General features: G+C 38.7%; 1 protein-coding gene and 1 long non-coding RNA gene across 2 annotated transcripts; one reads left to right on the top strand and one right to left on the bottom strand.

Annotated features, from left to right (window-relative positions):
- The first annotated feature begins 193 nt into the window (after window positions 1-193).
- On the top strand, window positions 194-3,533 carry LOC309480023. The gene is made up of 2 exons (XR_014199509.1): window positions 194-800; window positions 1,120-3,533. It is a non-coding gene; the product is annotated as an uncharacterized lncRNA (long non-coding RNA).
- mybl2a (v-myb avian myeloblastosis viral oncogene homolog-like 2a) lies at window positions 3,063-17,103 on the bottom strand. The gene is made up of 8 exons (XM_082144371.1): window positions 16,897-17,103; window positions 13,645-13,716; window positions 11,546-11,651; window positions 10,878-10,949; window positions 10,676-10,768; window positions 10,195-10,415; window positions 8,584-8,731; window positions 3,063-5,378 (listed from the first exon to the last, which is right to left on the bottom strand). The coding sequence occupies exons 3-8, from the start codon at window positions 11,645-11,647 to the stop codon at window positions 3,615-3,617; spliced, it is 2,400 nt and encodes a 799-aa protein (XP_082000497.1). The 5' UTR covers window positions 11,648-11,651; window positions 13,645-13,716; window positions 16,897-17,103; the 3' UTR covers window positions 3,063-3,614.
- Window positions 17,104-17,664: the final 561 nt, after the last annotated feature.

Below are 17,664 nucleotides of genomic sequence, written 5' to 3'. Positions count from 1 at the left end.
GCAACAGTTCAGATCGACTCTGAAATGTGACTTTTTTTCCTGCTATTTCCGTGTTTACACTACCGTTCAAAAGTTTGGGGTCAGTAAGATTTTTTTTATGTTTTTAAAAGAAGTATCTTCTGCTCACCAAGGCTGCATTTATTTGATTTAAAAAATGACTGTTTTCTATTTTAATATATTTTAAAGTGTAATTTATTCCTGTGATCAAAGCTGAATTTTCAGCATCATTACTCCAGTCTTCAGGGTCACATGATCCTTCACAAATCACTCTAATATGATGATCAAGAAACATTCATTATTATTATTGTTGAAAACTGTTGATCTTAAAACCGAAAACACTGAATCCTCCTTCAATTTTTGACCTACAAATATTTTTCCTCCACTCCTTACCAGTGTTTTTCTGCCGCCACATGCATCTTGTATTTTTAGTAAAATAATCCTTTGTATAATTATTTGTTTGTTGGACATTCTAATATTAATAATAATAAAAAAAAAGAAAAGGAGTAATGGTAATGTGTATAATCATTAAAAATACTTTTTTCCTTCAATATACTGTATACCTTTCCATTTAAATGCTCTCATAATAAATGTCAATGTATTATTAATTAATAATAAAAGTATTTTGACACATATAGGTTGTTCTGTCACTTAAGTTAAAGACAAGTTGACCATTCCTGTGAACATTTACTTTTTTTAATAAACTTTATTTGCATTAGTACAAGGTATACAACAAAACAAATACAAAGACAATTCTCTTTTAGGATCAACATTTTAGAAAAACCAATGTTTTTTATTCCCATGTGTTTCCTCCTCGTGTCACACCTCTCCTTGAGGATTGATCCACACACCTGTCAGTCAGCAGGTCTTCCTTCAGTGTTTAACAGACTGAAGCCACTGGATCATCAGGTGTTGCTGCTCTCACAACCGCAATCACAGAAAAGCTTTCTTGGCACTCGCTGGCTCAGCCTGTACAACTATCGTGTCCAGTTCGATTACGGCTGAGCTGACCACAGCACACTTTGCCACCGATTTTTCTCCTCTCAATGTGATACGAGTCTGAGAGAAACAACTTATTGGACGAGAACAAAATGTAGAGTGGATGTTGCAAACTAAATGGAGGCAGATCTGAAAGCAAGTTTGCAGTCAGTCATGGATCAAAGCTTTGTTAGCCAATACACATTCTCAGAGGAGAGACTGACGCCGCCTCCCACTGGATGCTCAAGCGGAGCGGAGGCAGCGCAGAAGAAGAGCTGGAGCAGGACACACACCCGCGAGCTGAACTGAGACTCACTGATGCAAATACAGACAAGTGTCGGCCATTCTGGCACGCTTTTCAGGAGCTCTCCTTCAGCCACTGTTTCATTTATGATAGGCAGCATAGTCAGCTGTGATGCCACTGTGCTCCTACTGTCCCACACATATGCACATAACATGCTGTGTTTATGTGTGTGTATATATATATATATATATATATATATATATATCTTAGAGTTTGCATGATGAGCTCTGGTGCGAGTGCGGTTCATCTGAATAAGTGTGAACACTGCCATCTGAAACCTGGTGCCACCAAACAAGCGGACCGAGACGCTGAAAAGATGGGACTCGCACTGCTTAGAAACAAACTCTGGTGCGGTTCGAATTAAATATGAACGCAACACGGACCAAAGACATGTAAACGAACCAAAAATAGCACATGATGTCACAGGATGCGACCCTAAAAAGGGCAGAATGCTCGAGCATACCTGTTTTTTGTTGCCCATCACAGTTCGGGACAGGATCAGAATAATTAGATAGGGCAAAAGAGTAGGGCTGCGTTCAGCCCCGGCAAAACGTTGCACAACGTTTTATAAACAGAAACGGTGATGCGTTGAACACACTGTTCTGATGACGCAAGAGTTGCAACTATGGCAGCTGAGAAGGCTCATTCTTTGTGAAGAATTTTCTGAGCCTGATGAAGTCGGTATAAATATGTGTTTAATACTACAAAATATGCTCGATGTTACAGTTACTGCACTTGCCGCCCAGAACAAAAGAGAACATCCCAATCGAGTGAAGGGATTGCTGAAACTGAAATGGAAGCACACATCTTACCTAATTCAGACTAAAATACATCTATTTAGCCTCACATACTGACTTTATTTGTAGGTCATACTGTTTTAATACCCTGTATTTTCTTTCTCATTTTTAGGAAAAGCACTTAATTACCATTGTTTATTTCTATACCAAATGTCATACACTTGCAATGAAGCTAAAAATATAAACAACTACATCATTATGTTGATATCCTATACTTTTACAATAAAACTTACGACAAACATGTCTTCTAATATCCTCAGTTGTTGCGTATACCGAGCTGCATCGAACACATTTGTAAATTACTTTCCTTGAACCCATTGTGCAAGTTCACTTTAATACCCCGTGTTTTATATACATGTTGCTGCTGATTGCTCGTGTTTACTCAGGAGAGAGAGTAAGCCAATCAGCAGTAGGGGGCGTGTTTACTCAGGAGAGTGAGCCAATCAGCAGAAGGGGGCATGTTTACTCAGGAGCGTGAGCCAATCAGCAGAAGGGGGCATGTTTACTAGGGAGAGAGAGTGAGCCAATCAGCAGTAAGGGGCGTGTCCACTCAGGAGAGAGAGTGAGCAAGAGGGAGATTTGAAGAAAGACTGTAGAAAGAGAGATGGCTGAGACATTACAAATAGGGATCGGCGCATCGACTAATTTGACAGTCGTTTAAACAGAAGTTTTGTAACCGACTAGTCCAAAAGTAAGAGACTTGTGTATATGTGATCTATTTGAGCACTTAATCTATGAATCAAACAGTCAAATCCTATGATAAATGCCGCACACTTGGCGAATAAAGCTCATTCTGGTTCTGAAGCTGTTCTTTTTTCTAGATTGAAGTGAATACGTGATGGACATGTGCGTGCGTCGGCTATACCACTTATGTGCATGTCCTGAACATGGCTATGCACGGCTCTACAGGGATTATGGCACAGCTCACATAAAACTTCTCAGTTTTATTTCTAATTCATAATACTCCCACACCTCGTTTATCTTGAGCCAAAAATCATTAGGATATTAAGTAAAGATCATGTTCAATGAAGATATTTAGTAAATATCCTACTGTATATATATAAAACATGTATTTTTGTGAGTGAATGCAGCACAATCGTGAACATAAATGCACAACTTTAAAGGAGATTTTCTCAATGTTTCGATTTTTTTGCACCCTCAGATTCCAGATTTTCAATAGTTGTATCTCGGCCAAATATTGTCCCATCCTAACAAACCATACATCAATGAAAAGCTTATTTATTCAGCTGATGATGTATCTCAATTTCAAAAATTTGACCCATGTGACTGGTTTTGTGGTCCAGGGTCACATATAAGCAGATTATCCCTCGTTCAGAATTGTTAAACAACGATTTGATAACCAGTGTAGTTCTAGATGTCAAAAGTTTCAAGATCATTCAAGTTTCAGGTTTATTGTCAGTGGCGCTCATGAAAAGTCACTCAATTAAAAAATATCCACTGAATCAAAAAAAAAAGCAAAAAAAAAAAAAGCATATCTGCATATCTTCCCCAGTTCCTCCCAGGCAAACAGCTCAGTATTACTCGGCTGCAGCTGTGCTGTGCTTCCTCAGATGCTCTCGGTACAGCAGAAGTCGCTCTGTCGTGTGCTGCGGAAGCTTGCTCCTTCGGGCTCGCACAATGCAGCACGCTAGAGGAAACAGTCTCTTAAACCCCCCTGAAGATGCTGGGACGGCCAACCATTTGCGGCAAATGCTCTGCAGGCGAGGGAAGCGGGTCGCTTCTTTCCAGAACGTTTGAACGGAAACATCTTCCTCGGACAAGAGCTCTGATAAATACTGAGTCAGCTCAGCGGACTGCATATCAACATGTTCTGGTTTATCACGTCCCATCTCTTTTGCGGCTTCACCAAGTGCTGACTTCACAACTAAAGAGGCACGGTGTTTGGAAGGTGTAAACAGTGTGCTAGTCTTGAATTGCTCTTTTCCACTGTCAAAGGGTTGAAGCTTGATTCGTGGGTCCAGAACTGTGGCTAGAATCAAATCTCTTCGCAAAATAAGAGGTTGGAAGCAAGAACGCAGACCAGAACGGAGGGATGAGCAGAAAAGGCTGAACTTTGTGGTCTTGTTCTCAAGTGTTTTATCAAGTCCAATGATAGTAGGGATGATGAGGGACAAGGTGATGCCGTCTTCCTGAAGCACTTGGACCACCTCTTCAAAAGGTTCCATTAACCCAACAAACTCCACGACTTGATCACGTGTAACATGAACCACAGGTGGACAAACGTGGCAGCTGTTCGCCTCGGTGTGGGCTCGATTCACAAGGGTCATCACCAAGTCCCACACTGATTCCTGCATTATTTCACGGATGATGGTGATTGTGGAGTTCCAGGTGTAGCTGCTGGTGCTGAACGTGCCAGATAGCGAGAGCTTGCATTTCTTTGCGAGAACCTCAAGCCAGTAGGAGCTGCGGCGAAAAAAAGACACCACACTTTGCACCTCAAATAGTATACGCTCAACAACTCTGGACTTCTTTATCGCCTCCTTAATCACGCAATGCAGGAGGGTAGTAATACAATCCAGATGTTTGCTGGAAGATACTTCAGCTATAGAGAAGTCATCTATGGTGACCTGATCATCTAGAAAACTCAATAATTCATCTTCATCGGGATCGTTCTTCTGTGCAGAATACATGATCTTGTGGTCACAGAAAAGGTCATGCGTAGCGATAGTGTTCTTGGCCTCATGGATGATGCTGTAACCAATGTTATGAGGGAAAAGCCCATAGCTTAGAAGAACAGATTCGATTTCTGCTCCGATCTGTGTTGTAAACGGTTTACACTGCAAATGGCGAAAAGCCACAGTTCGCCTGTGAACGTTCCAGTCGTCATCAAGAAAATGCATCTGAACGGCAAGAAGAGGTTCTGTATGTTCACCAGCCCAAATATCAGCAGTGATGTGAACAACATTACGGCCTCCGCTCGACGACACACAGTTCCTGAGCTGCTGGATCAGCTGTGGCTTGACTGTTTTCTCCACAGCGTTATATAGTTGTGAAGCGATCGTGCGCTGCGAGAGCTGTGGGTGTTGAGGACCCACTGAAGTCATGAACCTACGAAACCCACAGCCTTCAGTGAAGTTTAGCGGTAGCATGTCCTCCGCAATCATTTGCAAAACATCATCTACAAATGCTTTATGTTGCGAGTCCACAATGGAAGGACTTCTGGAGAAAGAGGGTGATGCTGAACACGGATAGAGGGCTGGACTGCTGGCCTTCAGGTTTTTCTCTGACGCTTTCCTTTTCATCGGTTTCCCCCTGGGCAATGGCTCCGGTGTTCTTATGGACTGTGGATTAAAATCAAACATTAAAATCACAAGTGCAGGCAAACACATTTACTTCTAATTTATCCCAATTACAATAGCCGCTTTTCCACCGTCGGGCCAAATCACTGTTTGCTTAACCGTTCCCTTCCATGCCGATCCGGTCCAGTCGGTACGTATAAATAAAACGGATGTAATGTAACGGAGCTCTTTAGACTGTAATACAAATGCGTCAGTTGTTGCCTTGTTAACACAAGAGTTTTAATGGTCATCAGTAGGGATGGGCATTCGATTAAATTTTATTAGTCGATCGTCGGGAGAATTAACGATCGACTATCGATTAATCATTAATATTTTTATATTGAAATGTATTATTTCTTTAACTTTTTATAAATTAAAAATGCAATGAAAATACAAAAATACAGTTTGTTTGTCCTCGATGAGATCTTTATTACAAGATCAACTTGTGGCAGTGAAACTGGACGTTCGGTAGACTTGAAGATTCCTGCGGTGCTCTAAACCAGCGGAACCTGCAGCTGCGAGCACCCATGGCCACTTCATCCGTTTTCTGTGATCGGATAGCTATCCGGTCGTGAAAAGACCAAATCTAAATGCCCTCCGAAACGCATTCGAGACGGATTTAAATCCGATCGCTCAAACCACTTTATACTTTATATCTGAGACGCATTCCAGACGAAACTGGACAAGAGTAAATGCATCTGGTTGTTGAAACCACATATGTAAATTTGACTTATCCCAAAAATGATAAGAAATAAACGTGTGAGAGCGTGTTATAGGCTATATATGTCATGTTATATCCAGATATGACGACGCTACTTCAACACGCATCACCACAGATGAGCATCTATTCATCAAGCTAACGTGCAAACTATCGCAAATCAAAGTGAAAGTCATTCATCAACACACAATCATCTTCATTAAAAGTAAAGAACCGAAATGATCTTACCAGGGCTGTTGCCGCAATATCTTGTTGCGGTCTTTGATTTAGAAATTTTCGCTGATGATCAATAAAATGCAGCTCATATCAGTTGCATTCGATGACGTGCAACAATTTAAATATGCATATAGCGCGGGAATTCAAGATCTGATTTATATCCGTTTTGCAAAAACACATTTATGTGACCAGGTGTAAATGGAATCGTTTTGATAAATCAGATAGCTATCCGATCTGAGAAAACGCATGAAGTTCCCATAGAACTTCTGCACCAGTCTACTGATTTCTGTTGAGAAAGATAAGCATGTTGACATGATCTGGGATCAGACGCGACCGCAACCTGGTGACAGCCAGTCCAGCCGCCGAAAACACCCGCTCTGAGCAGCCCGGTCTCACCCCAAAACGTCATATACTGACGCGTCTTGACCATGCGTCAACATACGACGAAAAGGGTACCCCTTTAACGTCAATATGAGACGCAGACAGAAGCGCACCAGCAGCGCCTCCTAGCGGTACCCTAACGCATACCTAAACCTACCCATAACCCGAATCGTCACATATGGACGTTATGGGGGTACCCTTTTCGTCGTATGTTGACGCATGGTCAAGACGCGTCAGTATATGACGTTTTGGGGTGAGACTGTCAAGCCGGGGCAGCCGGGGACTGACGTTGCCGGGATGCACAGGTACCTCCGCGCTAAAATTAATTCCATTGCTTCAAGACACACTACGCAACGCAACCTGCATTAGTTTAATCGATAACAAATAAACGTGATCGACGAAATTCTTAACGATCAATTATCGATCGTCGATTAATCATGCCCATCCCTAGTCATCAGCATAGTAAATCTTGCAACGTTTTTGCATTTTTAAAACTATGTATGTATATTTATAACACAATACTTAGTATTATATTACCTTTTGACATCTTTCTCTCTTCTGACGGCTGTTATCAATCGCTCTCTATTTTTTTCCTCTTTTTGAATGTTGTGAAAACACTATTGTGGAGTTTTTCTTTTGCTATTTGAGCAAATGGTGACACACGAAAAAATATTTCATGTATTCTCTCATTCGTCAATATGGAATTTTACCCAACTATGATGACTTTCGCTTCTGAGAGACCAGGAAATGTGAAAAGGGTCTAACAAAACCTTGATTTTCACCACATGGGGACTTTAAAGGGTTAGTTCACCCAAAAATGAAAATTCTGCCAGTAATTACTCGCCCTCATATTGTTCCAACCCCGTAAGACTTTCGTTCATCTTCGGAACACAAATTAAGATATTTTTTATTAAATCTGAGAGCTGTCTCACTCCTTCATAGGCTGCTAGGTAATTGATATCTGCCATCCTAGAAAGTTAGTAAAGACATCGTTAAAATAGTCCAAGTGACTACAGTGGCTCAACCTTAAGTTTATCAAGCGACGAGAATACTTTTAGTGCGCAAAACCCCCCCAAAAATAACAAGTTTATTCAACTCTGAATTTTCTTCTGTGTTTCTCTGAGTGAGTTCACGTAGTGTAACAGCGCAGCGCTTCTGTGTTGTACGTTCTGACGAGGAAGCGCTGCGCTGTTACACTACGTCAACAGCTTAGGAGAATGACATAGAAGAGAAGAGATTGTTGAATAAAGTCGTTATTTTGGGTTTTTTGCACACAAAAAGTATTCTCGTCGCTTGATAAACTTAAGGGTGAGCCACTGTAGTCACTTGGACTATTTTAACGATGTCTTTATTAACTTTTCTGGGCTGGCTGATATCGATTACCTAGAAGCCTATGGAGAAGGGTGAGCCAGCTCTCAGATTTCATCAAATATATCTTCATTTGTGTTCCGAAGAGACGAAAGTCTCACGGGGTTGGAACAACATGAGGGTGAGTAATTACTGGCAGAACTTAAATTTTTGGGTGAACTAACGCTTATATAAAGTATAAGCAGCATTCATATTTATTTCTAATTTATAAAATATTTATTAAAATAATTATAAACTATATATATATATACATACACAGATGTGTATGGTTATGGTAACTACAGAGCTACATAGTTTTAACATTTGTCAGTTTTTTCCAGTATCGTCGATAACCTGACTGCTGAAATCAACATCGGCCACTTGTGAAATATCATCGATATATACAAAAACATCATCAGATCGCCTAGCCCTACTGACCACAGCAATTCAGTCTGACTAAACTAACACAAATGAAGAATTCTGCAAGATCTAGTGCTCATCAAACTGGATATTAACACAACAGTACAGTGTAAAGATACAGAATACCTTTTCATGACTTGTGGAAGCAGAGCTTTCTTTGAGCGTCAGGTAGATTCCAAGATCACTCAAGTCAACATCCTCCATCTTATAGGTGCCCTTGTCCATTTTACGCTTTAAGGTTGAATACCAATGGTTCTTTATGGAGTTATCAGTCCTGTCAAACATTACCAGTAGGAAACTGAACTGAGTACAATGCCTTACATTATAACAGTAATTACAAATAAAGATCAAATAGATGACAATACTATAACACTATTTAACATTAGGGTTGTAACGGTATGACGATATATCACAGTTCTTAATTTTCATATATTTTTAATGATAAAAATAAGTTGTTAGTCTAATCCATAATCAATTATTAAGTTTAATTGATTAGACATGTTTTAGATTATTGAACTTTGAATAAACAAAAAAACAAATAAATGGTCTCAAGTTTGTTATAATAAAGCATTTGTTTAACCAAAGAAACCCTGTTTTCATTCAACAGTCATTTAAACTGATGATGATAATTAAAACTGATTGTTTAATACCCTGATATTTTCAAAGACCGCTATCATATCGTGAAATCTCGTTCCATTACAACCCTATTTAACACTAACTATAACAAAACACACATATATACAGGGTCCGAAATTAACTTTTTGCCTCACCTGCCACGGGGACTGGTAGATGAAAAAATCCACCAGCCAAGCATATTTTTTACCGGCCAAAATAATAAACAGCCTTTTTTTTGGTCACATATACATTCATTTCAGTACTTTTAATTGAGATAATAAGGTAGGCCTATTATGTTGAATACAAACATTAAAAATTGTCCAGAGCAAAATTTGAAATGTATAATAAAAAATAAAAAAACGATATATATATATATATTGATCAAAATGAGAGAAATATATGAAATATTACTATCATTGGGGTAAAATATATATATATATTTTTTTCAGTTTTGTTTCCTGACTCATGTGGAAGGGAAGGCAGAACGTACTCGGTTACTTACGTAACCTCGGTTCCCTGAGAGATAAGGGAAGTAGGGAACGAGTATTGCGTTGCAAACGCTATAAGAAAACTAATTTTATCGAGAAAAGAACGGCCATGGTGTGTAAAGCAGAAGCAGCCTGGCCAGCGGCGGGGTATGCATGATCCGCAAGTGCTGAAGACGTTCAGCACGGCTTTGATGAGCAGGACACAAATGGGCGGCGACCGCTTCCAGTGGCGCCGGGAGCTTCACATATCCTTTTTCCTCAGCGCCGTAAACAGATAGAGCGTTAACTGTAACTGTTACATACACACCGCCGCCGACTTGAGCGGCAAAGAAGCTCTGGCCGCCCTGTCAAGGACGCTTGTGAAAAAGTATGGGAGGAAGCTCTCTCTTCTCTCTTTCTAAGAGGCAGAAGAGCGTGTGCGCGCTGAAAATTTTATTATTTTGGTATGAACATTCACCCGCCACTGTGGCGGATAGCCTTTTGAGATTTACTCGCCAAACTGAAAATCTACCCGCATTTGGCGCTTGGCGGGTGTTAATTTCGGACCCTGCATATATATATATATATATATATTTAACAATACAAACAAAACTATTTAAAAAAGGAAAGAAAAAAAATGTACGCTCTAAATTACCTTCCAGGGAGAAACTTTGCAATTTGTGCCCAGCGAGATCCCAGAACACAATGGCATTTAACGATGAGAAGATCCTCGTCTGTTGTCCAGGGTGTCTTGATCACAGAAGGGTCGAGATGATTATGCCACCGCTCTCTGCACTGTTTGCCCCGCCGCCCTTTTAGGTGCTTTGCAATCGTGCTCCACTTCTTGTCACCAAACAAAGACACCAGCTGAATGAGCTACAGGAAGAGAAGACAACACAGTTAGACAGCTTTCGACAAGATGATCCGTTTTCTAAATTGATGCCTTCAAGACCAATACTTCTAAGAAAACAATGATGATAAACATGAATGCTCCATGCATGTTGTGCAATGGTGTCTGATAAACACAGAAGCAAACTGTGCCACTCAATCAATGCCATACAATTTAAATATAGGGCAAGTGACACAAAACCGTTCCCTTTTGTCCAGCTCTGATAAATACCCCAAACAATGCTCACCCTTTCATCTTCTTCTTTGGTCCAGGCTCCTTTAACGAGCTCTGGGTCTAAGACAACCGTGAATCTGTTTTTACATTCCTGTGCAGAGCGCCCCTGCAATAATACACAATTCCAGAGTTACTACAATTTCTCAAATATGTACAGTCACAAATATCCACATAAACATTTGAATATTTATGAATGAACACTTTAGATCACTTGCCGGTAGGTAGCCTGCAATCAGTTCCCACTCCTCCCGTCCAAACCTCACCACGAGGGACGCGAGACTTTCATCCTAAAGAATTTGTACAAGATTTGTAGCACATTATAAGCAATATAACGATGGCATTACGAAAAAAAAATCATAGTTTCAGGCAGTGTTGGGAGTAACGCATAACAAATAACACTATACGTTACGTAATCACATTACCTTCCCCAAGTAACTAGTTACTTTTTCAAATAAGTATTTCGTTTTCCCATTTATTGACATGTTGAGAGAAATCTTGAGTGAGTGTTGAGGCGTTGTGTGCGTGAACATGATCAGATGGTTATTGTAGATCTGAGTTATTGTAGACTAAATGTGAGCATGCATTTACTCATCCCACTTTCACAAAAACAGATTTAGTATTCCTCTAATTAAATGTTAAATTACACAAATATACTATGTATTTAATCTCACTTTATTAACCAATGTCTTTGCTGCTGACCTTCGATGATCCAATTCAACAAAACTGATAAGTAAAAATTACTTTAATTAAACATCACATTTGTGTTTCATTTCTTGGTTTTAATCACTGAAGTAATGATGTTGAACTTTCTTCTTCTGTGGTCCAGGATGGCAGCACAATTAATTAATTAATGATTTTAATGCACCTCAGTGCTTTAGCTCACCTCTTTTGAAGTCCATTTGCTCTTCAGTCGTTCGCTATCTTCATCAATATCAGACTCCAGATCAGTCACACACTTGGGGTTAAGACTCACCACAGCTTCCATTACACTACACACACAGAAATGAGAATCAGCACACCAAATCCTTGCTCTGTTTCTGTTGGAATGTGTGAATTTGTCCAGTTCAGTTTCCTAGATTTGCAATAGGGCTGAACGATTTTGTAAAATAATCTAATTGCGATTTAGTTTTACCAATATTGCGATTGCGATTTAATATGCGATTATTTTTTAAGCTCTTTCCTTTATCTTTTCTATTATTCAACAAAAACAAGCAATAAATCATTGTAAAATAGGGAAGGGAATCTTTAGGCACCTCATGAGCCGATCATTTTTTTTTTCTTTAATTGATCTTATTAATAAAACTTAAAATATTTAATTACATAATTATAAGTAGGCCTACTTATAATAATTACACATTAAAAAACTAAATTAATTCAATTACATGTTAATAATTTTAACAAATATAGCTTCAAAACAAATAACAAAGAGGGGGGAAAAATATTACAAGCAATAAACAGAGTGCTTTCAGTATTTAAGAGTAGGCTGTCTGAACGTTTTCATCCCTTTTGAAATTATAAGATGTGGTTTGTCCTGTCTGTTTAATAACTTAAGATATAACTGACTGTCACATTAATTTCGCGTCATAAAAGCATTTTGAGATGCAAGTACATTTAACCACGTAGACGGAGTCGCTCACAGCCGCATGCTCAAGCACTCTTCGCAAAGCGCGCGTGAGTATTTGAAATTGAAAGCAGCTTCTGTCTGTGATTTTCATATTTTTAATATGTAAGCCAACTGCAGTCCAAGACATATGATGCCTTCGTAGAACATTTGTAAGTAAAATACCGGCGGGCGAGACCGCGCACTACAAAAGTAACATCACGCAGACCGCGCGCCTCATATCTTGTGAAGTGAAGACCGCGAATGTCCTTGTAATTCGCTTCAACTTTTCCGAACTTTATTAAAGATTATTTCTCGTACGGTTCGAGTGGTGTCGTGTGTGTGTGTGAGAGAGAGAGACAGAGGAATTAGAAGCAAGCAGAATACGGTTGTTTATAAAGCACACGCATCATCATGTAGCCTATCTGTGTTTAAAACTAAGCTCAGACATAAATCTGAAATGATCTTAATCGATACAGAATCGTTGGAGAGAATCTATAACACAATATCACATAAATTAAACATAAACTGTTATTTCCTGTAGCCAGGCCTATATGTGTAGCATGCCAAGTTGATGCTTCATCTGCAATACAGGCTGGTTTACTCTCGCGTGTCATGTGACCAGACTGTAATCGCAGCTTTGCGGTTAAAAAAATCGCATTTCATCATATCGCGATATTATCGCAAATGCAATTAATCGTTCAGCCCTAATTTGCAAGCAGGATCGGCGGGACCCAACTCTGCAGGACAGTGAAGAACGCTGCTATAAACTTCTGTCCACTCTTTTACAGACTGGGATGACGCTTCTCCACAATTCATGCAAATCTAGTCAAAAGTTTTTAAGTTTTTATTTTAATACACATTTTTAATGCTATACTTTGTTTTAAATGTAAATTGACAAAAAACGCTGAAACGAATTAACGCTGCTGAGAGTGTGTTTCTAAATATAACGGCTGAGGGAGTGACAGTAAATTTGACATCTTTCTCTGTTCTCACCAACGTTAATAATCTCTCTATTATGTTTTCCTCTTTTGGAAAGTTGTGGAAACTACCACAATTTTTTTCTTTTGCTATTGGAGCAAATGCAAATAATAAAATTATATTTGCTGTCATCTCCCACTCACTGCTATAGAAATTTACCCAACTATGACGACTTCTTCTGCGACGGGAACCCCAGAAATGTAAAAAGCGTCCGTACACAAACTGCTCCAATGAGAAGCGGGTGTAGAAAACTGAGTGATAAATGATACGCATATTGTTTTTGCAAAATTGAATGAAATATGGTTTTGATAAGACATGCAAACTCATCAATGTAAAAGAACAGAAAGATACAATTAATTCAACAAAGGTAGAAAGTTAAACAAAGGGAACATGCAACATACCTTACTTTCCCTTTTAAACAGCTGCGCTTTTGAAGAATGACTCAAATGAATCGCCAGACTAGTATACTGGACCTAAACATTTGGAAAGAATCACTTTAGTACAATAAATAAAACTTTCCATCACTTATTTAACACCAGATAACACAGCCATTACATGAAAATAATGATCAGCTTACGAATATAGGAACATTTTTCAATATCACTGCATCCAAGAGCCACTACCATTTATTCTAGATACAATTCATTTTGGTAGAATTAAACAATACTACTAGAAAGTAATGATAATAACTCATTCTCAGAGGGTTTTCTCTGGGGTTCAGAGTATCACGCTGTTGAAGTTGCTATGAAGTCATGTCCTCCTGGGAAGTCGAGTTCACGACGGCATGTGCGTTCAAGTCACTTCTGTCGGAGTAAGATGGCGGTGTAGTACCTTCTTTTAGTTAACTACACAAAAAAACAGCAAGGTTCTTAAACTCTAGTTCTACTAAATGAAGAACATAGAAGGGCGATTCCACAGTTTCTGTCCACAAGGGGTGTAATGAACAATATAGATTGAATAATACCCAGTTGTTGTCATTTTTTTATTTTTAGTTCACTATTTTGTTAAAGATAGATGTAAGAAATAATAAAGTTGCTTTCATCCCACTAAGCCTTGGAATTATCGTGTAATGAGACTTTATTTTATTTCCGTCCCCAGAAATTGCGGATGTCATGGTGGGACATTCAGTGCATCTGGATTTTTCCTAAGTCATGTCTTTCATTTCCTTTAATAAAATCCAGAATTTTGGCGCATAACATTTATTTTGGTGTGTCTTCTACAAAATACTAGTACTAACATTGAAAGTATAATTCCCTTAATCCACCACGATGCAATGGAAATATTTACTAACATTCGTTACACTTTCTGTCCAAGCAGTTACGCACGTTAAACTATGATTCTAAAGGAAGCAGAGATATAATTTTTCCATGTAATTCTATAAGTAGCAAAACGATAAAAACATCTTGTGTGGGTTAAATTCTCATATGCGTTGCTACATGATAAATTGTTAATAAATCGGGATAAAACGGGGGCCGAGATTTTCTGTCCAAAAATCATAACGCTCGAACATTTTATTCTGACGCTGAATTTCCATCTCCTAATGTCTCAACGGTTCTCATGTCAGAAATAAGATTGTCTAGGTCACGGTCGCTCTGCGTGGAAGGAAGAGTTAACAGGATTTCACGGATTTCGACGAATGTGGGTAAGTTTGTGGATTCTGTCCAAAAGTTTACGAACGTTAAAATGTTACGAACGTGGTAAACTTTGGTTAAGTAAACATTAAATAGGATCATTGTGGTGAGAAAGGATAAAAGAGTGTGCGAGTCGGATGATTGCGAGTGGTTTCGGACCGAAAGCGTCGTGTTCATCGTGAAAAGAGCATGCTGGTTTTACATTTTGACAGATTCTGCACATCTCGTTCGTAAATTAGACGGACATTTTCAGTCTGTCCAACTTCGAACGTTGTTTTCTGCGTATTTTTGACTCATCCTCAACTGCCTTCCATTTACTTCTGCAGTAAATTAATTGTCCTTTAGTTAACAAATATTCAGGGTTACTTTGCATAAAGAGTTATTGGTGCTCTATTCAGCAGAATTACTAATTTTATCTGTCCACGTTACAAATGTTATTTCATTCACGATGTATGATCTTTAAATTTGATAGTATGATAACAGGTTATTTTAATGTGTTATGAACTTGTTCTATTCTTTGCCAGTTTTCATGAAATGGTATTATTTTGTGTTACAGAGGCAATCTTGCAGGATTGTTTAATTTTTTCCGTCCACGTTACGCACGTTATAACTTTGCACACTTGCAGGAGTTCCTTTGTCTTCTACATTTGGCAAATACATTTGAAAAATATACCTGTGGTATTTTTTTGTAATTTTGCTGGCTTTCAGTTTATGAACATACCAGACTCAAAAATGCACCTTTAAGTTTATAGAACAGATCATATTAGATGGCCACCCTGCCTGCATGGAAGTCCTATTACCAGTTTTGTGAACCATACACAACGCATGACTCATAACTATACCAAATTAGGAACAAAGCAAAACATGAACTGGGATTCAACCAGAATTTTATTGTTCCATTGTCCATGTTACATACGTTAAATATAACATCAACTCAACTTTGATCAAAGTTTACTAGTTTACCATTGCCAGATTTATCCTGCCTTTCACACAGCTGTACCCCAGGTTTTCTCAGGATGTTAACCTGAGGACAATGGCTTTCTCCATGAAGATTGATTTTGCAGGCTGTTTGTCCTTGCATTTAGGCCTAAACTGTGGAATCGCCCAGAAATGTGCATCAGGTGTGTTTTGCTTTTGTATGTTTTTAAATAATTTATGAAGCCACTGTAAACTTTGTTACAATTAATATTATATTATAATGCTATCATATTCTGTGCAGGAAATTAGCTTACTTTGCTGTAAATAGAAAAGCGTGACAATGTCACTGCTGATTACCTGTAAGTATTGTGGTATCCGCCATGTTTCTCACGGACACGCCCCCAAATCGCGAAGATCGGGGCTTAAAGAAAATCCCGAGCTTCCCACTCGTATTTACGACATTGTGTTCATTAGCATTCAACTCGTAAATACGATTTTCCGACATGACTTCAACGCACCAGTTCGGTTCTTCTCGCCGCATTGCATTATGGGCACAACTACGACCGTTGGTGAACATTTTGCATATTGATATTATGAATCAAAAAGAGATGCGTAGATAATAAAAGGCAACTTGTAACGTTATAGTAAATAAAATTGTTTTAGGACAACATGACAAAAGAAAACACACTACACATAGGTGAGAGTGAGCGGTTTACCACAGAGAAACTTAATGATTAAGTTAGCATTTCTGGCTAGTTCTGAACCAAACTAACAGGAAAATACCATTAACCTCACGCTGCAGTAATGTTTTCGTTTATAATAATGCATAATTTAATATCAGTATACTAAAGATCCCTCCTCTATAAAACTGAAGTTGTTCTCGTATATTTCAGACACCAAAATAATCCGAGAAAACTTCGACAGTTGGTTCAACGGCTGCTAACACGAGCACTTCTGCTGATAGACTAACGTTAACGTATGGTGATTTGAGCATCAGTTTGTGGATAGAGACACTGGATTGTCTTTTCTTCGGATACAGTGGAGAACATTTCCAGCGATTTTAACAGAACACTTTTGTTGAAAACTGTTGTTTTACTTTCTTACCCACACGCTTGCCAGGACATATCTTCGTTGTTTTGCAGAAGTCTTAAATTTCTCCGATAGTTCAGGAGGTACCATAATATTGTACGTGTAAGATACACGTTTGTTATGAATAATCGTCTGCAGACTGTGTGTGTGTGTGGTTTTGTATGCGCTTCTACTGCTCCAACTGCTGCCTGAGCTGAGCTGAGCCCGCGCGCGAGAATCCTGTGTTCACGCGCGTCATGTGTGCGCTCAGCATTGCGCAGTTGCCCCGCACTCGGGCCTCTCCTCACACCGCAGACACATGGGACTGCGTAGACAATACGCAGAAGAGGCTGTTCGCGAACGTTAACTGTCAAAATCAGTACATGTAAATTCGATGACACAGAATTTACCTTAATTATAAGGCAGGACACCCCAGGTGAATAGGGTAAAAAAGCTAAAATTAACTTAATAAATAGCATCATACTTCACCAGTTGATTGATTACATTAATAATTGCAAACATATTTGTATTACATGTTCTAAAAAAATATTTTTAAATATACAAATGAGGCGTTGTCTAATTAAATATGCACTATTTTGCATACATTTCCAGAACAAAAATATGAACATTGGACAAAGCCAGGTTCAAAATTCTTGTTTCATTTGTTATATATATATATATATATATATTAGAGTCAAAGGTTTTTAGAGGGGATTTTGGACATCTCTTTTTATCACTCCATAAATCAGAAAATACTGTTAACAGCCAGAAATAAATACATTTTCACCCTTTTTTTTATTTAGG

This window comes from Leuciscus leuciscus (genome assembly GCF_965113295.1).
Source record: "Leuciscus leuciscus genome assembly, chromosome: 18".
Lineage (NCBI taxonomy): Eukaryota > Metazoa > Chordata > Actinopteri > Cypriniformes > Leuciscidae > Leuciscus > Leuciscus leuciscus.
The sequence above is the reverse complement of the archived record's forward strand: the minus strand, read 5'-3'. Positions and strand labels throughout refer to the sequence as shown.